Here is a 24,012-nt window from a genome sequence, read left to right as displayed (position 1 = left end):
AGTTGTAAAACGGCGCCGAGAGTGACCAGATTTATCAATTGACTCCTGCTAATCAGTTAGTTTTATGCATGATAATTAGCTGGGCTGTTGACTAACATCTTCATCCTCTATTGCAGAAGACCCCATAGGACCAATATCAGAATGTGCTGTTTTGCTTCTTGGAGGAATGCCCATAGAGTCTGTGGACGGTGCACCACTGGCCTGGAAAGCATGCGAGTTCATAGATAAATCAGGAGACGCGGACCGTTCAGTTGAAGTACGGCTGGCCACACTATTTGAACCATCCGAGTGAGGGGTGCTCAGGATTGACTGGCCGTCTAACAGTTGAGAGGAACTAGCTAGCTCGCGAAGACGCTTTTGTTGCTGCTTGTTTGGCCGATGATGGGAGAATTTATTGCCAAGTATTGCGGGTGCATGCGAAATCAAAGCCTTGATCGCATCCTTTTTTAACCGTAGAGCAAGGTCCAAGTTAGACCACGACTTATTTCGATACTCAAGAACAGGCAGCCTGAAAACAAAGTCATGGATATCTTCAATATTTCGCTCTCCTTTGCCTTTGTAGCTTAAACAGAGTACAACATCGTTGATCTTCACATGAGTGAGGATCATGAAATTTGATGCGCGAGATATCATCCGAGAGAGATCATCTGCTCCATGTGCTTTATCGATATGCACTTTGGTTGGTGGTCGCTTGAGGGTAGGCCTCTTTGGTTTCTCTTCAGCTTTATTTCCAGCTTGACTTCCGAGAGACCAATCTGAAGCTTGTCGTCTCAGCACAGTAAGGCTATCAGCAGATGCTTTCTTCGCCAAAGTACGACGCGTAGGCACTTGTGATGTAGACAGACTTCTATCATCTTCAGCCTTACGCTTCTGGGGAGCCGAATCTTTGATTATTGGAGTCATCAACATGGACATTTTAATCCTTCCGGGGGAATGAGAACGGCGTTTATCAGGCAAGGCTAGAGTGGGCATTAATCGTTGCTCAACAGTGCCTAGGCGAGAAGGTGGCCTCTCATCCGCAGATGTACTGGCCGTACTCATTGCTGGAGTATTAGCACCACTGGTTGTGTTGTCAACTTCTGAGTCATCGCTGGGCGGATCTATCTGCTTGATCATAAATGGTGAAAAACCACCATTCTCAAAGGCGTTTGGCCCGGCAGCTGGAAAAGCATATTCGAACAGCTTCTGGCCTAACTCTCTTTCCAGTTGTATCTTGAGAGGGAAGAGAGTAACTTCAAAATCATTGAGTACAGGTATGCCAGCAATAGCCTCTAGCATATACCATTTGACTTGAAGCATTTTAGCCTCGTCTTTTGGGTGAGTCCCTCGATGGTCGTCTTTGTATGGAAGGATAACTTGAGGATAGAGCGCCTCTGGTAGTAAGTTAAGCCCATATATGTTCCCAACTTCTATCGTGTTATAATTTGATCCATCACTATTATCCGTCCTACCGTATGCGGCGTCTCTTAGTTGAAATTCCGCTATCGGCTCTTTACTATTCGTCATGAGGTGCCAAACGATTTCCGTTGCAGCAAGAGTCCAGTGTAGTAGTCCACTGGACGCCGATTTTGCGCGGTCATCACTCTTTCTTTGAGATGTTGTGATGGCTTTCATCATAAAGAATAGCTCATCTTCACACATTATCAGGTCTTTCTCTAGTGACACTCGGTCCGCTAACCCTTGTTTGTCAAGATATTTTCCGCGGATTTGAAACAGGCTTTTGATCTCCTCAAGATAACGGATTCGCTGCTGGAGACGATTGACAATTTCTGGCGCACCTCGAAGATCACTGAAGTCAGATGCCAGCATAATCTTTTCCAGTTTCTCAGCCCGAACTTGCTCTCGGGGCTCACTGTACATGAGTAAGTCAAGGGCGATAATATATAAGGAGTAGTACTGTGATGAATCACAGATCGCCCGCACTTGTGGGAAGTCAACAGTTATTTGGTCGATTCGATGTTCTGTAGGGTAGGCGGCGTGCCTATCTTCATCTGCTGACTCACCAGCGACCTTCTCATTGAATTTCAGTCGCAAGGTATTGAACTTGTCGTAGCGTAAGCTCGCAGATGTTTTCTGGATAATCCTTGAGAACCCAGAAAGGTCGATATCAAAGTCAAACATGGCTTCCACTGAGACCCAAGGCGGCCATGACGTGCCTGGAGCGTTTCCGTATCCATTTCCACAGTATATATGTATATGGCTAGAAAAGCTCTTTTGGTCTGCGACGAAAAACTGAGCGCTGTCCATGCTAAGTGTAAACTGGCGTTGTACCAGTCCACTAACATCATCAGAGACTCGGTGTTTATCCATAATTGATACGACCTTTAGTTGCATCCCTTTAGCGGTAACAACAGCGACAGATTTCTTATTTTTCTCGCTTTGCAACTGAATTTGGGGAGCAATGAGTCTCAGATGATAGCTGTTCTGCGGTGTAAATTCGGGGGAGATATTGCTACTCGATTTTGAGCTTATAGTAGGATGCTTGCTCTCTCCGGGAGTAGGCGGTTCTGCATTCACAAATCGACTTGCATCATTAAGGAGCTGTTCAATTCGCTCTTCGGTCGACATGTCGTCGTCTCTTTCAATCTCAATATGAGAGCGAGGTTCAGCATTCCATGGTGTTTGTTGCTTTTTGCCCATATGCCGGCGTTTTGCCTTGACTTGCTCGTCAACGATATCAAGGATGAACTTCACTGCGCGCCGTGACATGTAGTACACAAATCCACGTCTCTGGTTGACTTGATGTATATATCGTAGAATTATGTTTCTCAAGGAATTGTTCCACTTCAATTGGATGTTATGAATGACGAAGCGGTTATCAAAGTCACTCGCGAACTCATCCTCCGTTGAGGATATTAGGAGATCAGCGTTTTCGCTGCAGCGATGCGAAGACCCATTAGTGTTGCCATTTTGGACAAAATGCATTTCAAGCCGTTGCAGTTCATCCTGAAGGAATTTTCGTCGCTGCTCGAGGGATAGTCCGTGCCTGACCATCGTTTCATATTGCCTTCGAGACTCTTCATCGGCTATGCCGTCGCGGATAGAACGTAGCTCAAATTCGCCAACAACACGGTGATGCGATGAAGATTGAGCTTCCAAGACATTAAGACGTTCCTTAAGCAACTCGATTTGTACCCGCCGGGGATCGTGGTCCTGTGACATAACACATACATGCGTAGGCTCGTCTCCGAAGGGACTATAACCTGGCTCATCCGGCCCTACTTTAGTATGATCCGTTTGGCGGAAGAACGAAAACCGAGGGGAATAGGCCAGTGGAAGAATTTGCGTTCTCGGATTGCTTTCTACTGGAAGAACCCAATCCAACTCGACAAAATCATCCATGTCAATCCAGTTCAAATCCTCGTCTGGAATGGTAAAGTTTGATATATCGGCAGGTTGAGATATACCAGGGTAAGTCGGGCTAGTACCATCCTTCTCGTCGCCACTGTCTTGAGCAGAGTTGCCAATTGATGATACTGCGCGACAATCGGCCGAAATGAAATCCAATTGTGCTCTGTTGATTTTCATAGAGCTTGCTTTTGTCGGCTCAAGCCGTCCTTTGACCACGGTAGTATACTCTCGCCGCTGGTGCAGGTCAAGCATGAAGCTATCCAGCCGCACTTTCAGCCCTGTTGCATAAACAATATCTTCCTTGTAGTCCTCTGGATCCTTATGCTTGTAAATGTGGGATACAAAGAGCGGAGACAAGAAAAGCTTATACTTGATAGTGCCGAGATGACGGCTAAACTTTTTACTTGTCTTTGTTAATCCAGGGAAAAGAGGTCCTTGACGGACTGGAAGTGACATCACCCCAGAAAAGAGAGACCACCAGCTAAAGAAATGAGTAAAGAATTTGGGCGTAAGATGGACGGTGTTGTATGAAGCCGATGGCTCTCGGTTCGTAAGAGTCCACTCTCGAGCAACAGGTGCAACAACAGCTAACGAAAGATGTATGTGATTGCTTCTAAACCCACGGAACGCATCATAGTCCTATTACACGGTCAGTTTCATCCTAGGATCACTATATAAGATTGAGTGACGGCTCACCTTTAACTCTTGGGGGCTCAAATACATGGGGTTGCGTAGGACAACCTCGTAATGGGGTTTGAAATCAAAGCATCTCTCTGCACCATTCGCATTTCGTTCAAATACCAATCCTGCAAGCCAGCGGACATTTCCGGAAAGCTTCATTATCACCTTCTTGAACAATGCGTCACTCTTCCCAAATCTAGCGGTGCCACTGTTAAACGCTGGTGATTCATATGAATACCTCGCTTGACGATTATAATCAGGAATAGCAAGCACATATTCACCACTGGTAACTGCAAAGAATTCTTGAGGGTCATCATTCGTACGGATTCCCCATTGAACATCTTTACGCCAGCACATGACAAAACCCGCACCAAAGCCGGTAACAATGTATGGATCACGGGAGCCTATAGATATAAACTGTTAGCGTTCGTCACAACCTGAAGCATCAATTAACAAAACTAGGGCTTACCTTTTAGTCTGAAATGGACATCGCCATCTCCTTTCCAAACCCATAGTAACCTTGAATGGAAGCTTAGTCGTATCTTGTCCCAGAACCCAACTCGCTCTGAGGGATCTATCTCGGGCTTCGTAAAATTCTCAATAATCTTCATAACATCCTGGATGACCGGTTGGTAGGACATTCCCCAAGATATCGTGGTAGGCTGATTGGTGTTAATTTCAATTGTTGGGTTAGAATAGGTCTTCACAGGAGCAACCGTCCTGCGAACGTCAAGGGAAAAGCCATCCTGCATTGTGCCATCAGAAGCAAGGGATGGGGGAACAATATTAACGATGACCTGGCGAGAAGATTCAGGTCCACGAAATTCTTCAGCTATGACAAAGTCTGTCTTGAGGGACCAGGCTGGAACACGGGCGGACTGTCCAGGGCCTAACGGAGGGATATGGATTAAATCAAGCGGGTAGTCTCTTAGGTTGAATCTAGCTTCTCCCATATCTAGTCGGATGCTCATCGGTATCAATAAAGCATACTTAATATCCAAAGGCATGCCTTTCCCAATCCTATGCAGATATTGGGGATATTCATGGAGTGGAAACGACGGCGCATCCAGAGTGAATCCAAAATCCGTTATCCTGATGGCAAGTAAACCTGGTCGGCTTGGGATTGGAATCACCCCCGGAACCTCTGGCATCCCATCAGGAGTCTTGTCAGCTCCAACAAAAAGGGATCGGAGTTCTCTAACTGCTGCATTCTGAAACCGAATTGAATTGTCGATTTTTTTCTTCCAAGAGCGCGCATTGTGAGCCTGAAGTTGGTTCCAAGCCTCATCCGCGGATAGAATGCTACAGTCAGAGAAAGTGGGTAACTGGCTAGTATCATACCGGCCTTTTGTATAGGCATTTCTCCCCCTTGATCTAGACCGCTTCCTCGGTCGACTATCTGCGCTGACGCTCCTTGGGTATTCACCACTCCTACGAGAGCTTGTATAAGGCCTTTCTGTGAATGACCTGGGATTCTGGCTCCTGAGACGGAGAGTAGCATAACGATCATCTTGACTTTCTCTTACTTTTTTCAGCTTCATATTATACGCTTCCTCGCGTGCAAGACGTTGCTTCTGCTCCTGAAGGCCGAGACGATAGATACATCCGAGTTTCCATTCGAATGGATCGTCTTCTATCTCAAAAACCATCGACTTGCTACGCAGTGATATTTTGGGTACGCATTTTGGTTCACTAGGGGGCTTTGCCATGCTTGAAGAGCTTGATTTAGTCTTCATGCGGTAGTTGAGCAGTTCCAGTGCTTTGAACGTGTTGACAAAGTTATCAAACACACGGTACATTATCATATGCGGAGGAACAGCCACTCGAATAAAATCAGAGGAGATGTCGTATGACTTTGTGGTACCCAAAGTCTCTGCCTGCTTTGTTCTGCTCTCTCGAAGCCCAACACGAATACCTCCAACGCTGAAAATTCTGGTCCAAGTCCCTTTGGCCTTTGGAGATTCCACATGCAGTCGAATCAGGTGCGACCGGATAAAAGGTGGTGACCAACGGTGTCGACCTGCAACAAGCCCATACACCTGAAGCAGTATCCTTGGATCAGACGGCATCACACCCTGGACCTGTATAGAAGGGACTTTGATATCAAAAGTGGTGAGTTCGACTTTCGAAGCTTTTCCAGGTGCTCTCATCGAGGACGATCTGCGTTTTGGTCCGCGCGTGTTCACCCCAAGCGTGGAATTGAAAAATGCATCATTAATAGTAGTCGCAGCAATACCTATTGCGTAACATCGATAGAGTGAATGTTTGATGATAATCTCGTTGATGATAGAATTAACATGAAAGATAGGGCCTTGAAGGTCGCTCGAAGTGGTCAGGGAAATCTCGAATTGAGGCACCGAGAGGAAAGCGTCTGGTTCCATATAGTCTACAGACTCCATGATAAAACTCTCCATTTGACTGACATTAAACGTTACCCTTCTGCCGTCTGACGGACGGGAATAAGACTTCCCAGAGGGTGAAGTAGGCGTAAACCTGAATGGGTCATCCGAGATAGCAGAGTGGCTAGGAGTTCGGCGCCGCAGGGACCGTGGGTTTGGCTTTGGTTTTTGAAGCTGATACTCTATCGACCATTCACCCAGATGAAGGACAATTCCTCTGGTAGCAGAACCAACAGTAGGATCCGAACCGGCAATTTCAATGCTAAAAGCTGAGGATTCGAATTGGAAACGAATAAGCCAAGGGGGAAGGCGCCTTAGAAGGCTAGGCGTATCATGAGAGGAATTGTGTTTTGAAGGAATAAGCCTCTTCAGCTGCTCAACAGCTTGGTGCAGGCCACGAGTAAGTTCCCCGCTAAGGATATGGATTGAAAATGAGTTCATAGAGCCTGAAATAGCAACCGCAATCTCGGTGGTTGCATTTATATAGCACTTTAGGTCCATTGTGTCCGTGGCTAGGAGACGATGCCTAACCCCTGCGGCTGTCTGGTAGTAAATCAGATGAGAAGAAATACGGTATGTGGCGACCAGGGAATATTGGGCACCTTCTGCAACAGAATGAGAAGACTCAACGTCAAGGGAAATAGAGGATATAGATGAAACAAGAAGGTTGTAGTCGGAAGGACTTGCTGAGGCTGAGGTGGGGAGCGCAAATCGAAGCACGGGTTCGTGGACTGAGAGTTTGATCACAGCCTTCGGCAAAAGACGTGACATAAGGAAGTGACCTTTTTGAGAACTAGAACGTGGAGAGGATCCTCTCGCCTGTATCAGGGCTAGGATGTTTGATAGGTGTTTAGGTTCCAGGTCCACGGACGGAGATGTAACAACGAAATTGGCAAAAATGACATTTGAATTCCGCTCAGCGGCATCTCGGTGGTTGCCAGCCAATGCCATGGTTTTAGAAGGGAGGGTTGTTTTGATGGTTGTTGTAGCCATGGGAATGTATATCAGCTTTTCATGCTCGTCTACATTCTCACCCAGAGATACTGACGATGAGATGGCGGCTATCAAAGCCTGATGGGCAACGTCATCACGCTGAAAGTACATCCTGTGTGATGGGTGGGCTGGGTCCATTCTATGAAAGTCAACGCCCACCTCATGAGTGTAGAAATTTAAATAGAGAGGCTTTTCCATAGACTCTGGATTTTCCACGGTGCTTGAGACACGGAAGAAACTCAAAGCGAGTTGGAAGTCCTGGATTCCGCGTATCAAGGAGGTAAGGAACGCCTTCGATTCGGTAAGGTGATGGGCCACGACCTCCTCTTGAGGGGTATCCTGCTGTTCAGTGTCCGATTCTTCCATTATATTTCCCAGCGCAGTTTCGTCATCAGTGTCTTCGCAAGAGGTTCCAGCGTCTGGGGTCATATCATCCGGCAATGAGAGCAGCTTGATCCGTAGAAGGATAGAACGAACATCATCATACGGGATATGAAGCCTCCCCACTTTGACCGAAATGGAGACTTCCCGTAACCCTTCCATGCCATTTTGAAGAAGTCCATGAACATTGATTCCAATATTATCAAATATCTCCTTGTGTTCACAGCCATCTACTGCCAGGAGTATATTTCGAGCATTGAATATCCACTCCGGAAAACGTTTCTCTCCCGAAGCATCCTCGTTCTGTCGAAATTGCTTTCCGCCTTGCATAACTTTACGCCTAGCATCCAGGGACATGGTGAGGGCACCGATATGAAGCTCTCCAGCATCGCGTATGCGAAGTGTAGTCTCCGTAGCCGAGATATCAATCAAAGCCAACCATTTGATCTGCCTGAGCAAGCGCTTCAGTCTCTCCTTAACTCCCTTCAGTATCTTCCATGTCCTCTCCCAGGACGCTGACTTCTTCTTAGTCTTTCCATCACTGCTGCCATTGCCGTTACTGTTGCCCACGGCATCACTCTCTTGCGCAGCTCTAGTTTCATCCTTTGCCAGGCCCTCTGGTGTATGTCCAGCGGTAGCGACAGCGGTGGCAGCTCTCCGACGCGAGCTCGCAAGGGCCTTTAAATCAAGCGTAACGGTAGCTCGTTTAATCCGCAGGCTAACGTATGTAGGCTGGACGAGCGAGGGCCTATGCACGGAAATCCCAATACCTCCGAACTTGATATAAACCCCCTCCCGCGGCGAATATGCGATGTGTCGTAGTGAAAAGTAGCCGATCCGCTGTATGGAGACGCCGGTAGCGATGCGGATGATCGCGAAGAGAACAAAGGAGGAGATATAGATGAGGACGAGGGCGACAAACACCGTCGTAGGGCTCAAAGAGGCCATGCCAAATGGCAGAGGTCCCAGGGCTCGAAACATTGGTCAATCCATGCGGCAGGAAGGACGACGCTACATGGCACCGAGCTACCACAGCAAGCTCCAGAGACCGAATACCTCTCCAGCAGCAGGCTGGATATGCTCATGCTCAGTGCAGTCCACTAGTAATATCCCGTAGAAAAACAGGCAAAGGAGAAAAAGGGTGTCCTCCTGGGTGCTGGCAGCTAGTCCGGTCGAAGTGGCCGCTAGTAGGATTCGCGTGTCGAGGCTCAATAAATAGGGAAAAAGTGGCAAGGATGCGCAAAATGCCAGGATCCCACAGGCCGTAGTGTGCGCCGTTCGCCCTTCGCACGAAGGAGAGTGTAGAGACAAGTTATCAAAACTGAGGGTGGGTAGTGGGTAAAAAAAGGAGCTGTTGAATAGTCGATGATGTATCTTTTTTTTCTGATGTTGCCGCAGATCTGGTGACCCGCCAAGTCACGGATGGCGCATCTGTCGGAGATATATTTACCTAAACCACAGTTCTATTTGGTTGACTAGAAGGATTAAGTAGCCCGTTGGGCGTCGACGGGGCTTAAGGGGATACATTTATAGCTACAGATTCGCCAGGATGCAGGATCTGTCGATGTGGAGGGAGATCTGGGTGTGGAGGCTGATATTCCATTCTATCTGAAGGTCTAACCAGCAACATCCTGGAAGAAAGTACCAAGGGAGAAGCAGAGGTAGAAGAATAGTTAAATATTATACATGTCTAAATGGCAGTAGACTGCCCCAAAAAAACTCCATATATATGCTTGCCAGTGATGGCATAAATATCAAATCATTACACAAAATCCACCGCACTGGTAAAACGTGAAAAAGATCCAAGGTCGCATAACTCCACGCAATAACACACAAGGTGTCCCGGTCTAGAATCAAGCAGTGTCCTCTAGCCCAGCTCTCTCCGCTTTCTGCTCGCGGCTTTTACCGCACTCGAGTGTTCGACACTGGCGCGCAAACATTGGCTCAGGCTCATCGGTAGGGACACTGCGACCCTTAATCGTAACCGTCTTTCCGATCTCTCCCTTCAGTGTCCCCAGGCCTATCTCTCCTGCCATTGGAGATGGCCATGGGTCAGGGAAAGGCGGAAATGTCTGTGTGTATACCATCTGCACTCCCTCGAGCCAGAATGTTGTGATTGGAGACACCTGCGTAGGTACGGTTGGCACTGGATCTGGTGGTGCGTCGACAATAGCTCGTTTTTTGATAATTGGGTCTGATGGGGGGCGTGCTTCGTCAGATCGTTGTCTTATGGCAGGTGTTGGTGATGACACGGATGGGGGGCGGTCAGCGGCGAAAACGCTGGTGGATAGAAGAGAGCATATAGCCAGCAGGGCTGAACCCTTTGAGAACCGCATATTTTGTAAAGAAATACACAAATATAAGGCCGATGCGAGTTGGATAGATATTCAAGAGGTGGGTTGATAGATAGTTGGCGTTGACTGCGTGGCGAGGCGATGGCGTGTGAGTATGCGCTGCGTCGGTCCGGGTGAGCTCGAATGGAAGATGTCAGCGAGATGAACAAGGGAGTATGAATAATTGACGTCCGGCCAGCGACCAGCTTATCCCATGGGGTGGCTTTTCCGTTCGGTTTGATCCAAAGTTCGATGTTTTTGATGTTTGATCAAAAGTTCGCTCCTTTTTTGCTGGCGATGACACGTAAGATGGTCACGTGGAAGCTAGCTTTAGAACCTATGCAAATCTTGTCTCACCAAGAAAGCTCGACGAGAGACAGCGAGAGTTGGTAATGCCAGGAGGATGTTGGTAGAGATAGATGGGCGGAGATGGTGCTGGCGGCCACTGCTAGCCGGATACAGGGGGCTGGACGACGGTGGTAGCGTATAGTTGGTTGCGGAGTAGTTAACTAGTTATCCGACATGGATTCAAGAAGACCACAAAATCATAGCTGGCTATCAAATCATTCATCCAAGATCTTGTCCCAGTCCGGGGTAACAACGAACTTGCCAGTGACCTGAGACATGGCCCAGAGCTTCTTGTCGCGGGTCGAAGCGCTGCCGTCAGGGGCCCCAGCCATGTTGTCCGACAGTATCACAGCATCCTGTATGAAACCGACGGTGCTGCCCTTCGTGAGCTCAAAGCTGACGCCGCCCCAGTCGATGGTTGCTTTGCCGGATCGGTGTATGTTCAGTTTCCCTACTCGTCCACGCGGCAAAGTGCTGTTCGTTGCTGTGACGAGGGGAGGTGCAGTGCTCGCCGTGGAAGCCGGATTGACAGCGCCTTCTTCCTGCTTAATAGTCGCAGAACCCTGAGCTGCCGGGGCGGTTCCAGCAACAGGCAGAGGTGTAGCAGTTTCAACAACAGCTTCATTACCTTGTCCAACTGCACTGTTCTTCTCGGGCGTTGGCGGCACCAGGTTAGGTGTCATCGGCGGGAACTGGAGTAGAAATAGCTGGCCCTGGCGTTCGTCGGTTACTGGCTTTGCAGAGGCCTCAGTGTCATCCTCATCCTTCTTCCCAACTTCAGCAGCGGCGGAGGTATCAGGGGCATTTCCTGCCGTTGTAGATATGCTCCCAAGTGTAGATTTCAAGTAATCAATGTCCTCTTCGTAACGGTCATACTCCTGTCGCTCCTCTTCTGTCTGTAGCTTCTTCCTTGGATCCTTGACCCTTTTTGGTTTAACTCTTGGTTTGGGGACAGTTTCTTCAGACGGAGCGGGAGGGACACTATCATCAATTGTAGCATCGTCATCAGTGGGTTCTGCTTTGATCTGAGGGCCATCCGCCGTAGGGCCGCTCTCTTTTATATCTCCCATAACCACATCATCGTCACCTCCATCAACATCGGACTCTGACTGGTCATCCTCGACAAAGAGGCTATCATCCGCAGCTCCAGCCTTCTCCTTTGCCTTTTTCCTGAGCTCAGCAGACTTGCTTAAACTTGAGCTTGATTCAGCCGGAATACCAACGGAGCGTTCAACATGTTCATGCCTCTCAACTCGCACCGGCCGAAGTCCACGGCTTCCACCCGTAGGCGTAGACTTCCCCATGGACGATTTGCCCTTCGTCACGGCACCAGCTTCGAGTGTTTCCCCTTCCGAATCACTCTCGAGGTTGATATGATCGATGCTAAACCGTAGTCCGTGATCACTTCCTTCGTCAGAAGAGATATCTCCACCAATCTGTTCTCCGTCTGCACCGGCTTCATTCTTCACTCCATAAAAGCCGGATACTTTGCCAGAGCGGCCGCCTTTGCCCTTCCAGGCGCCTCCATGTCTTCCAGGCCCTGTTCCTTCCCCTAGGGGTCCAGATGCACCACTCGCGCCGCCCCTGCCACGCCCTCTGCCTCTGCCTCTGTCTCCCCCTCGAGTTGTCCGCCGTGCAGCATTGGCCGCAGATATTCTTTCCCGTAGCCTCTGAGCTTCGAGATTCTCTAGCGCTTCTCGTTCTTCTTTGCTCTTCCGTGTCACCACCTTCGGCTGGAATTTTAGGGTTGGCTTGGGTGTTGAGCCGTCCGCGTTCAGTGGCACCAGACTCCCACCTGGCGTTCGCTTCTTGAGAGATTGTAATCGCTGCACCGGTCGTCCTCTGGCACTCGCTGAGCCCCCACGGGCCGTTCCTCCCGTCCCCGATGGCCCTGGAGTAGCCGAGGAGCTCTCTGAACTGCTTGGCTGTCCTCGTCCAGCGGGTGGTCTATTTGGCGGGGGATTTGGCGGCATGTTTCTCGACTGAAAAGGATATCTAGAAAAACGGATAAAAATAGGTAAGAGTATGCGGTGGTATAAGACAATTGAACCTGTTAGCTAGTTCGTCAAGAAACACCGGTGAATCAGTCAATCAAAAGCTCTTTTGCACAGCTTCAGCTTGTTTGCGAACAAAATACGAAATTTTGAAGCCATAATTCGGCGTAATTTTCTTGTGTATGTTGATTACAATACTCACCAAATATATGGTCTTGGCACTGCGTTTATATGCGTATTATTACGAAAGTTACCGGCTGTTGATCAACTTCGACGCTCTTAATATAGAATTAGAATAGGAGAAAGCAGTATTGATATTTTTCAAACCGTCCATTGATTCCAATAAATAACAACGTAAGGGACTATTTCGGTCGATGGGACAACCATAGGGAAGCCCAAGCCATAGCTGCAGAGAACACAAAAGACCAGAAGCAATATTTTTTGCTGTTTCCTTCAGGCAAGATCAGAGGCAAGATGCGACTGATACAGCCATTAGCCAGAACCCCAACTACGTCAACTCAGAGAGACTCGAGGAGACTGAGAGAGAAAAAAACGAAGAGACATAGAGGAAATAAAGGAAATCAAGGAAATTTTGAAATTCGAGATTAAACAAGACAACAACACCGCAGTAGGTACATGACTGTAGAGAGCGAAGGCGCAAGTAAAAGGATGTAAATGCAGTACAAAGAAACACACAAAACTCGCAGCGACTTTGATGTTAATGACAGTCGCAATTGGCATAAGGATAAGGACGATGGCTGGATGATACTTGCAGCAAATAAACACAGGGGCGTAGATGAAGAGGTTGGGTTTCGACAGGTAGTAGTTTGAGACAGGAGGTACAAGGAACAAGCAAGCCACCGTATAACAAAAATGAAAGAAAGAGAAACAAGAAAAACAGGAATCAAAGTCTATGATAATGATAATTTGATGTTAACAGCTGCTTCGGGGGCGGGGTGTTGATTTGTCTGTTTGTTGCTGGTATGAACACAAGTCGTAGGTATAGCCGAAACTCGAAAGACATGCATTGGTGATGAAAGAGTATGTGCTCGCACAAGGGAATATTCGATGCTGCAGGTTGTTGCTCTATAACAGATAACGTCAAGGCAGTGGTATGACGGCGAGAGTAGAAAGGCCTCCCTGGACCACTGAGGGCCTTCACAATCAGCGCTTGCGCTTCTTGTTCTTGTCCGGGACCGCTGTCGTGGTGGATGAAGCAGGAGTTTGGGCGGCGGTATCCTGTGCTTCTTGAGCCTTTGCAGCAATAGCAGAAGGGTCCTTCTTGACAGAAACGCCCATGTGGCGACCATATCGGCCCTTGCGACCGTTATTCTCGTCCTCGCTAATACATCCCTCGATACCGATGCCGGCATCCTTGCATCTCTGACAGGGGCGCTGACGGTCACAGCCCTTCTTGCTCTTTCGGCATCGCTGGCAGCGTGGCTTCGTGGAGAGATCTTCCTCATCAGCAGCTAGCTGGTTGTGGAAGTTGACACCTCCCTGCTGAGCGGTGGCTGGGAGTAATGGGGGTGGCACCGGTTTGGCAGAGCTAGCTGGGGCCTGTTTACCCTTGCGAGAAGCAGGGGCAGAGCGGTTCTTCGCATTGCGTCCTCCTTTCGCAGTGGAGGTCTGTTTGGCGCCGGTGCCCTTGGCTGAGGTTGCAGCAGTAGTTGCTGTGCTGGCTGATTTCCTTGCACGTTTGGTTCGAGAAGACTGTGCCTCATACGATGGGTCATCGTCATATTCGCTCTTGATGTTATCTTGAGAGGCTAGATTTTGGTATTCACCATCGATATCATCACTAGCTGGGTCGCTGCTTTCACAGCTGGGGAGGATCTCGTCCAACGTCTTGTTCTTCTTGGGCAAGCCTGGCAGGGAGTCACTTGATGCACGACGCTCTCTAATCTTGGTTGGTAGGTCGGTCTCGTCACCACTGACATCAGATATGTCTGTGGTTGCGCCGGTAGAAGAGGCGGCATCGGCAATACCGCTGAATGCATCGTCAACCGTGGAGGTGGAGTTACGGCCGTGGGAGAAGTTGGAGGTGTCTCCAAGCCTGATGAGCTGCATGGCAACGTCTTCATCCGAGATGCAACTAGCAATGGTTGGATCAGGGGTAGGCAAGATGCCATGGCCATTCACTGGAGTAGCGTAGTGAACTGCCGAGTTGGAGTTGGCTCGATTCCGTAGCCTGTGGCCATGATGTGGGACAGTTGGAGTCGCATACGGGTTATTCCCACTCCCATTCTGAAGAGAATGTAGTTTCTCGTGGTTGCCAAAGCCCTGGGGGGAGGCAAGCGCCTGGTAGCCGCTGAAAGCGTTCTGGCTGGGTCTTGCGAATGGCGAGGCATCGGGTGCAAGGGAGCGTCGCTGGGGAGAAATGGAGGATGCCGAAGTTGTGCGAGGCACTTGGGGAGGAGCAAACAAGGGGAGTTCCTGGGATGAAATACATTAATACCGAGATTATATATGGGAACAGGTGGGTTAAGGTCTGGAGAGCTTGATACTTACCGAGCTCTCGAACTTCGGACGCTTCCTTCTGCCATCCTGGAGGATGTTTTCCATGCTGATATCAGCACTACCAAAGTGCTCACTCTTGGGCCTTCTTGAGCCGTTTACTGAGCTGTGGCCTCCATCACTGTCGCTGCAAGGCATATGGGCGTCATCATGGAAGCTTCCATGGGTGCTTGAGCCACGGCTCTTGACACCCGCTCGGGATGACTTCTGCCTCGAGGCGCTTCGGCGACCTCGGGCGGGAGGAGAGACACTTCGCTTTCCAGCAGCAGCGCGCGAAGTAGGACGGGAGACGGATTGGCCATAGTTGATAGCCTGGTTGCCCTGGGGAGGTGGCATAGAGAATGGTTCGCCAAGGGTAGGCCGGGAGTAGTTGTCCATCGGGGAGACGGCATAGTATGATGGCGGTGAGTGCTGTTCGGGGTAATGGTGGTTCGGTATCACTCGGACATAGACGGTCATGCTGTTCTTGAGGTTCTCATACCTGGCAATGAGTGTGTTGCCATCCTGGTCCTCAAAGCTAACGCCGCTGGCGGTGCCTTCGTAGATCCCATAGAAATTTTTGACCGTAGTGACGATGGAGTCGGTAGTGTCATGGGGATAGATCTGGACTCTCATTGGAATGCGAGCTCGCATCTTCGAGGACTCGTCGAGTAGCAGCTCGAAGGCCACATGCTTTGGAGACGGGTTTGAAGGAGACTCATGTTTGGCCGGACGGTCAGCCTGGGGCTGCTCGTCATAGTATGCCTGGCTCTCGGAGACCGGGCCGCCAGATCCTGACACCTCACAGTCATGAGCCGATGGATGCATTCTCACCCGCGGTTCCTGAGGCATATCCGATGGATTATTGCCTCGGACTGCTGGGCGATGGCGTTGTTGATGGTGCAGTTAGGGCGAATGCGACGAAGGGGCTTTGGTAGGGTTGAGACCGACTCTTTGGTTATGCAGTTCCCATACAAGTTCCGGGGCAAAAAGATGAGATAGGAGGTGTCAGGAGGTAGGGAATCGAGTGTATAATCCGGCCAGGGAGGCAGGCCTGGTCGCAGAGAGATGGCGATGGAGGTATATCCTGCTGGCTGACGGAAGTGCCGGTGAGCGAGTGGAAATTTCTAGTTAGGCAGGATAACCGGCAACGAGCAAGCGAGCTGTATAAATAGAAGAGAGGGCGCAGTTAGCAGTCTGTAGCGACAATAGAGGGCGGGAGAATAGATAATTGTGTCCTGCCGGCCCGTCAATAGGGCAGACGCTGGCTCCCTATTCCAGGCAGACAAAGGTGTGTGTTGTCCCGGGTAGGGGAAAACATGGCCGCTCGAGAGAGAGAGGCAGGGCGAGCAGACAGGGAGAAAAACAGCAGCACAGCGGCCAGGGAGATACCTACAGCTGGAGACGACGGCGAGGGATGGATCGCAAGATCGCAACGAGAGTGTGCTGGGGGTCTGTCCAGTAGACGCTGGGTGCTGGCAAGGTGGTGATGATGGCCTTGGGGGCGCTGTGAGATGTCTGGGTCCTGTCACAGAATGGAGATCAGCGGCAAGAATTATAGAGCGGCTTTGGAGGGCAGACGAGGCCGGCGAGGGGACAGACGACTTACCGGCAGGCCGTGGCTACTGAGCAGGCGGCAGGACGAAGCAGTCTGGGATATCAGGCTGGCCGAGGAGGTTGTTGGGCGGTGCAGCGAGGGTCGAGGGAGGAAGAATGATGATGTGTGGATGTAGGTTGCGAACGAACGGTGGAGGAGGTTTCACACCACCGCCGGCCAGGTCAGCGAGAGTTATCTCAGCTAGTCATGCAGCGTATTATTATTGCTAGTTCATTTGCTGCCCTTTTTAAGGCTCTGGACGCAGGCGCCGAACCGGGCTGGGCTGCCTGTGTCTTCTGTTTACGGGCTGCTACTTGGTCTCTACGGCCTGTCTATCACATACCCCTTCCTACTATGCGATGCGCATCCGCTGCCCAAAGACAGAACAGACTCGGTCAGGATCCCTATGCGCAACCAAGGCACGAGGCCCAATTACGCCTCATGACGCTCCGGCTGCTAATGCGCTCTGAACTGCTGTCAGGTCGTCCGTCTATCAACCGTCAAGCCAGTTTGGTCCGTCAGCCAGGCCACTGTCAGCCCGTCGTTTGTGTCCATCTAGAATCGGCGGAAAGCCCTCGCTCTTTTCTCTCCAAGTTAGTAACTAGTTATCAAAAAAAAAAGGCCAGCCCGGAAGTATATGAGCTGGTTGTGCCGGGGAAGTTCGGCAGTCTCCCTCTCTCCCTCTCTCTCTGATGCTGGGTTGCTGCTGCCGCTGCTGTTGGTCTGCTTGCTTGGTTCTTCCAAAGCAGAGCCCGTCGTTGTTAATCCTGGGATGAGAGGACCTGTAACCTAAATGTGCCTAGGATTGGGTCCATTTGCCATGTCTTTGCGACGATCCACCCGAGTTCTGCAGCTTGGGTTGGCCACGCTCAACACCCAGCGGCACACTGCGCAACAAGGGGTGTGTGTGTTAAGTTGTGTAGTCAAACCATACATGGTTTTCGCACCCTTCGATTCGATTCGATCCGCATTGTTAGCTAACTAGGGGACAGGGCGGACCTTCAATGCGTTGTTCAAGTATCCAGCGGCTGGGGGGAACGGAGGACGTTGACGGGTTGATCCTCTTATCCCACCCCGGCTCTCCCTTCTTTCTCCTACACTTCCGAGACTCCCAAAGCTGGCGGTCCTTTAGTTAAGTGGACAGGGATGGGGCAGAGGGAAAGAGGAGTCAGGAAGGTTTCTTTTCTTCTTGAAGAGTAACCCGAGCGATCGAGGAACAGGGCGGTCCCTTCGTTCCCTGACGTGGCCGCAGCAGAAGCAGCGCAATCGAGGGCAGCGGAGGAGGAGGAGCTGAGATAGCAATAAATAGCAATAAGCAAACCACCACCACCCCCAATAACGAACCCCAACCAACCAACCAACGGGTGGTCAATAGTTTCATGTTTCGCTTGCTCGCCTGCCCTCCCTGCTGGTCGTTCTCGGCGATAGTTGAGATAGATCCCATGGCATCGTGGTGGCGCTGGCGATCTAGTGTGAGGAAGGTTATAAAAGTGACTGCTTCATGCGCCGGCCACTTCGCGCTGCATTCGGTCTCCGCAGGAGCAGAAACTTAAGGAACTTGCACAGGTCGAACGACCTTCCTCTGCCTCGTTTCGCAGCGGTTGGTCTGTCTTACTTCTCGAGGGCGAACGATGCATGAGTCGGCCAGACAGCAGAAGCGGCAGGCTAGTTCATTATTATTATTAGCAGCAGCAGCCAGCGGCCCAGCAGGAAGAAGCTCCAGCATGATGAAATATATATTAATGCATGCTTTAAATCTCTCTTTCTCTCTCTTCGGCCTTGTTTCTTTTCTTTTGCGCCTTGCGACTCCAGACCCCGTATCGACGAAGAGTCAAGGAAACATATGCTGCGCTTCTTCGCTAACATCCGGCGCAAACTTGCATCAATGGCCAGTCGCAATGGATTGAGACGCTGCTCTGGCTTCCCAGCTTTCCCACTGCGCCGGCACTGATTCACCCCCGTTCTCCCTTCTCGCGGTCGTGTGAAGAAGACCCTTATTTTCCTTCCGGGGGTTTGCGATACAAGGGCCCTCTGACGCTGTCCCCCATACGTTTATACATGTTCATATATATATATATATGGAGTATATTTTTAAAAGGAAAAAAAAAAAAAAAAAATAGGGATCTGATACAATGCTGGCGAAACGGCAGTTTGAGGCCTGAGCGACGGGGGGGAGCGACCTCAGCGAGAGCCCGGTGGCACCACGGCTAAGCTGGTGAATGCGACAACAATAGGCTAGAGCAGGCGACTGGATGCATGTTTGTTGTAAAAGAAAAAAGTGAAACCCGCTTGGCTCTCGCAAGTTCCTGCGATCGCGGGCTCGGAATATTGTGCGCTGCGATGAGAGGGATCCTGTGACCGAAATGAATGAGCGTCCGGCCCTGGTTGCTTCTCTCTGCTGGCTTGTGTCAGCGCCGGCGAGGAGGAGGACCCCCCGGGGAACAGCCCAGCGCTCCGAGGACCTTGCGATGCCGGCGTCGCTTCGACTCGATGGGCCCTTTTTCTTTCTTCTTGTCGCATCGCCGCCGTTCAAACGGTGGGCAGGCTGTGTCGGTAGCGGCCGGGACGAAGCCGGCAGCCATCCGCACTAAAATCGGGGTCACTGACCCATCCTGACGTCAGGAGATGCCTCTGTCGGCCTGTCCCTTGCGTCTCGCAGCCTTCATCTGCCCTCCGCCGCCCTCTGCTGGCGCCCCGTCAGCCGGCCTGTCCTGCGCTGTCGCTGCGTCGAACGCCGTCTGTTCCCACCGGTCGTTGCTTTTGCCCTTTTAGTCGCTTTGAGGTCGTCGCCGCAAAGAAAAATGAGGCAGGTCCAGGTCACGTGGGTTGGCGTCTTTTCGTGTTCCTCGACACGCAAAAAGCGGCTTCCCCACGAACTCCCCTGCAGCGGCCACTGGACGTCTTTGCAGGGAGCAAACTGCTCGCCAGCCTTGTCGCATCGCCCGCCGCAGCTCGTGGAAAAAATATCTCGCCGTCCGCAGGCCAGGCGCGCGCTTAGCATGCACAAACGCCTTCTTGCGGCTCTTGGGGGAGACGCGCCGCCGCGCGACTAATGGCATGACGTAATCTGCCAAGACTTTGGTTGCTTAGCCAGGCCGCCGTCGGGCGCTAACCGCATGCGGCCTAGCTTTGTTTATTTTCTTCTCTTTCCAGCAACAAGAAAAGAAAATAAAACACCAGCAAAAGCCAGCCAGACGACGACGACGACGCCAGGACGACGCCAGGACGACAGCAACGGGACGACGGACTGCCTGCGGGACGACCAGCGGAGAGACACACTTCGAGGGCGCGGACAGCCTGCCCAGGGGATTGATTGACTGAACAGCTCGCCCGTCTTGGTCTCTGCCTTTGCTTTACATGGGCTGCTGTGTGATCCCTTTTTCCCGCCTATCTTACCTTGACGACTGCCTCAGCAACAGCACCCACAACAACAATAACAACAACAACTGAGGCCAAGTGAGAGACACTTTATCAACAAACATCCTATCCACAGAAGACCGCTCTCTATATCGATACTCTGTATTCTTCTTGATGATAGCTGGACAGTAGACTCTCTTCGTCTCCTGTCTATTTATCAGTCTCTGTCGTCGTCGACTTCGCCATGGACGCAAAGGTATTGTAGCCCCTTTAGCTGCCGGTCACCTCCCCTGCTGCCTCCAACCTCTACACGCCCTCCTGCACCCGTCAATTTGTCACTTGAAGGACTTGTTTGGACTAATTAATGCTCTACAAACAGCCACAGAGACCAGCTCGCACCCTTCGCGGTCGAGTCGATGAGAACATGATTGCCTTCAACCGCGCTGGAAAGACCATTCATCACCGCAACAAGTCGTCGCCTGCCTTGTCGGCTCTGGCAAACAGCAGCTGCAACAGCAACGCTACCAGCAAGGAGCCAGTCAGACGTGCTGCCTTTGGCGATGTCAGCAACACCGTCAATTCCCTTCGATCTGCTAAAGATGACTCTTCTCTCCCATCCAAGGACACTATCAAAATCACCGAGAAGCCGCTCTGTCTTGCTCGCCCAGCACAGCGCCCCATTCACTCCATTAGTACAAAGCCAGCAGTGAATACCATCATTAACGCTGAAGTCGGTATAAAGCCAGGCTCAGAGAAGACGCAGACTAAAAAGATTCAGACCAAACGTGCCAATGCTGTCTTTAAGGACCCAATTCTGCAACCAGTCGTCGAGGAACCAACCACCAAGCAGCAAAAACCACAGCATCAGCAGCAGCAGCAGCAGGAAAAGGCTTCTGCCCTGCAAGCTTCCGTGAGTGAGGCATCGTCAAAGTCTGCTGAGCCATCCAAAGAGGTCGAAAAGGACGTCAAGGGCGCGACCAATGCTCCCAAACCAGCCACTACAGATTCTGCTCCTGCTCAAGTAACTAAAACGATGCCTGCAGCTACGGCCATTGCCGAAGAACCTGCAGTTAAAGAAGCTGTTGTCAAGGCAACCGTCGAACCCGGACCACCAGTGCCAAATCATAATGCAAAGGATGCCAATGAGGTGACAAAGTCCAAGGTTACCAGGATATCCAGCGATGGAGCCAGAGGCTCAATGCCATCGACCAAACGACCAAGTGATATCACCGTCTCGTCGCGTAAATATGACCAATCCGAACCAGAAGAATACTGGGACGAAGAGGAGGAAGACAACTATGACGAAGATGGCTATGCCACTGCCCGCTCATACCGTTCCCGTGATAATACCACTGGCGGCGCAACTATGGTATTATTCCCCAGAATGAGCCAGCAGTCCCGTCGGGAACTAGCTCTGGCAAGGCAGATCATGGAAACCTCTACCTCCGTCGAAGAGTACGATGATGAGTGGCGGGATACTACAATGGTAGCTGAATATGGTGAAGAGATCTTCCAATACCTAAGGGAACTCGAGGTATGTTACGTACTAATGTGCCGTTTTGCGATTGCTAATAATGCCAATGCTAACGCTATCATCTTTCATAGCTCAAACTCCTCCCAAATGCCCATTACATGGACAACCAAGCAGAGATTCAGTGGTCAATGCGCTCTGTCCTGATGGACTGGCTGGTCCAGGTCCACCACCGCTTCTCGCTTCTTCCAGAGACTCTATTCCTCTGCGTCAACTACATAGACCGTTTCTTGTCTTGCAAGATCGTCTCGCTGGGCAAGCTCCAGCTTGTTGGCGCTACCGCTATCTTTATCGCTGCAAAGTACGAAGAGATCAACTGTCCCTCGGTGCAGGAGATCGTCTACATGGTTGATAACGGATACACCGTTGACGAGATTCTCAAGGCCGAACGTTTCATGCTTAGCATGCTCCAGTTCGAGCTCGGATGGCCAGGGCCAATGAGCTTCCTCCGTCGGATTAGCAAGGCTGATGATTATGACCTGGAAACTCGTACTCTCGCAAAGTACTTTTTGGAACTCACCATCATGGACGAGCGGTTCGTCGGCACGCCACCGAGTTTCACTGCTGCCGGCGCCCACTGTCTAGCCAGACTGATGCTGCGGAAAGGGGACTGGGTATGTTCATTATTCGCCTTGACTTGTTTTATCCTGTTTTTTTTTTTTTTTAATGTTTCGGCGTTTCTCATTGCTGACATATTCCACCTAGACCCCTGCCCATGTATTCTATTCGGGATACACATTCGGCCAGCTCTACCAGCTCATTGGCCTCATCCTCGAATGCTGTGAGGCTCCACAGCAGCACCATCTAGCCATATACGAGAAGTACGCAGACCGCAGGTTCAAGCGTGCCTCAATCTTCGTCGAGAACGAGATGCTCAATGGCTACCGCCTCCCTGAGGTCCATGAAGGTTCCAGCCTTTGGTCCATGCTAGATCGCCGGGCCAGCTCCAAGCGGTTGTGAAGGAGGGAAGTATACCTTTTCTCATCCACCCACCCCTGCCTTCTTTCCTACTCATCACTTAGACGGTCGAGAAATCTCACGATCCTTTGACGACCACCCAAGCATGATACGGGATCTCGGTATCCCTCACTCTTTGCTTACTTTCACTTCATTTTATTCTTGTTTCCTTGCAACCTTCTCACGCTCCTTATACCCTTGTATTCGCTTCTCTTTCTTCCTTGTGCTTCAAGATATGGCCGTCCAGTCCACCGATTCTTCTCATTCTTCGTCAAGGAGCCCGCGTCGCTCACTTTCTTTACAAAATCTTCTTCTTTTTTGGTATGGAGCTTCGGAGTCACTGGCGCAGGCGGTTATTACCTTTTCCTTCTCTTCTCGTCCTTATTTGTTGAGTTGTTTGGCGCAGATAAGGCTTTTAATCTTTAGCTATAGGGGGTAATAGGTGCATTAATCAAAATCTTCATTTAATAATACTCCTTCCTTCACCTCTCCTGCATAACTACCAAGTAATTAGGATATGCTAATATGGCTATATACGTTTCCATTCCTCAAACTCTTCCTCTAAATGCGCCTTCAGCTGCGTAAACTTATTGCCAAAGTTCCGGCCACACCTCCAGCACTTCAGATCCGACTTCAAATACCCTTCTCTATCAGGATGTCTGCGCTTGTCGTCCTCCGCCAGCGGGAACGCATCAAGCTCGACAAAAAACGGCGTCGAAAAGCTATTATAATGCTTCCTATGCCTTAGACTCTGCCCATATCTATCCACCGAAATAACATGGATATGCAGGTGATTCATAGACGGATTCGCATGTATCCCACACATTATCTCCTTATCCCAATCCCTCCCCTCCGGCAATTCATCAGGTACTGTATCCTCATCCCCATCATCATCAGCATCAAGCGCCTCACTCCTCTTCCTATCCAAAGCCGAAACCTTCCCGAACTTCCTTCGTAGCTCTGAAGCAGCTTGTTTTCGCACCCTGGCAGCCTCCTGCCTTACGCTTTCAAGGAAACTCGCATCCTCAAAGGCAACGAAGGGGTGTTGGAAGAATTTTTGGGGGTCTCGAGGCAGTATGAGGAGGTGTACGGCGGACTTAGGGTAGAGGTCGTGGATCACCACGAACTCCGGCGAGTGGGATATGACGGTTGACGCGGAGAAGGACTCGGGGTCTTTGATGTAGGCTCCTAGGCCGTCGCGGTTTTTGAACGGTTTCAGACGAGAGGGTTTGGGCTCGATGGGCGGCGAGGCTGCTCGCTTTGGTCTGGGGTTCATTAATTTGGTGACTTCAATAGTTGGATATTAGTTAACTAGCTGGTTAGGTCTATACTGGCTGTGAAGGCGCCATACAGGCATTTCTCTCCTGGTAATCACTGTTCTTTTTCTCATCTTTGGCATTCATAGATTCTTCTGCCATATGGACGTGTACAAATGGGTATCTTGTGGTGATATATACGTTCTCTGGTGGTGTAAATAGCTAGTTAGTGGTGTAAATAGAGAGGTAGCCAACAAGATGCTTGCGCTCATTTCCCAGTGGCAAAAATAACTTCTAATATCATCAGTGCCAACTTGCTGCATGAAACTTACTCCATC

At 50.4% G+C, this 24,012-nt stretch overlaps 6 protein-coding genes across 6 annotated transcripts; 1 reads left to right on the top strand and 5 right to left on the bottom strand.

Annotated features, from left to right (window-relative positions):
• Positions 1-75: 75 nt before the first annotated feature.
• ARB_03233 (uncharacterized protein) lies at positions 76-8,753 on the bottom strand (the record flags this gene model as incomplete). Its single annotated transcript, XM_003010486.1, has 3 exons — positions 76-3,990; positions 4,048-4,436; positions 4,502-8,753. 3 exons carry the CDS (start codon positions 8,751-8,753, stop codon positions 76-78), a joined length of 8,556 nt encoding a protein of 2,851 aa, XP_003010532.1.
• Positions 8,754-9,658: 905 nt separating this feature from the next.
• On the bottom strand, positions 9,659-10,141 carry ARB_03232 (uncharacterized protein; the record flags this gene model as incomplete). The annotated part of the gene is made up of 1 exon (XM_003010485.1): positions 9,659-10,141. One exon carries the CDS (start codon positions 10,139-10,141, stop codon positions 9,659-9,661), a length of 483 nt encoding a protein of 160 aa, XP_003010531.1.
• A 560-nt stretch (positions 10,142-10,701) lies between these two features.
• ARB_03231 (DNA-directed RNA polymerase III RPC4, putative) lies at positions 10,702-12,459 on the bottom strand (the record flags this gene model as incomplete). The annotated part of the gene is made up of 1 exon (XM_003010484.1): positions 10,702-12,459. One exon carries the CDS (start codon positions 12,457-12,459, stop codon positions 10,702-10,704), a length of 1,758 nt encoding a protein of 585 aa, XP_003010530.1.
• A 1,185-nt stretch (positions 12,460-13,644) lies between these two features.
• ARB_03230 (uncharacterized protein) lies at positions 13,645-15,804 on the bottom strand (the record flags this gene model as incomplete). The annotated part of the gene is made up of 2 exons (XM_003010483.1): positions 13,645-14,916; positions 14,992-15,804. 2 exons carry the CDS (start codon positions 15,802-15,804, stop codon positions 13,645-13,647), a joined length of 2,085 nt encoding a protein of 694 aa, XP_003010529.1.
• A 4,490-nt stretch (positions 15,805-20,294) lies between these two features.
• Positions 20,295-22,421, top strand: ARB_03229 (uncharacterized protein; the record flags this gene model as incomplete). Its single annotated transcript, XM_003010482.1, has 3 exons — positions 20,295-21,464; positions 21,536-22,075; positions 22,167-22,421. The coding sequence occupies 3 exons, from the start codon at positions 20,295-20,297 to the stop codon at positions 22,419-22,421; spliced, it is 1,965 nt and encodes a 654-aa protein (XP_003010528.1).
• A 143-nt stretch (positions 22,422-22,564) lies between these two features.
• ARB_03228 (uncharacterized protein) lies at positions 22,565-23,694 on the bottom strand (the record flags this gene model as incomplete). Its single annotated transcript, XM_003010481.1, has 2 exons — positions 22,565-22,758; positions 22,956-23,694. 2 exons carry the CDS (start codon positions 23,692-23,694, stop codon positions 22,565-22,567), a joined length of 933 nt encoding a protein of 310 aa, XP_003010527.1.
• Between the last annotated feature and the right edge of the window lie 318 nt (positions 23,695-24,012).

Source organism: Trichophyton benhamiae (genome assembly GCF_000151125.1).
Source record: "Trichophyton benhamiae CBS 112371 chromosome Unknown contix01456_5.r1.exp, whole genome shotgun sequence".
Lineage (NCBI taxonomy): Eukaryota > Fungi > Ascomycota > Eurotiomycetes > Onygenales > Arthrodermataceae > Trichophyton > Trichophyton benhamiae.
The sequence above is the reverse complement of the archived record's forward strand: the minus strand, read 5'-3'. Positions and strand labels throughout refer to the sequence as shown.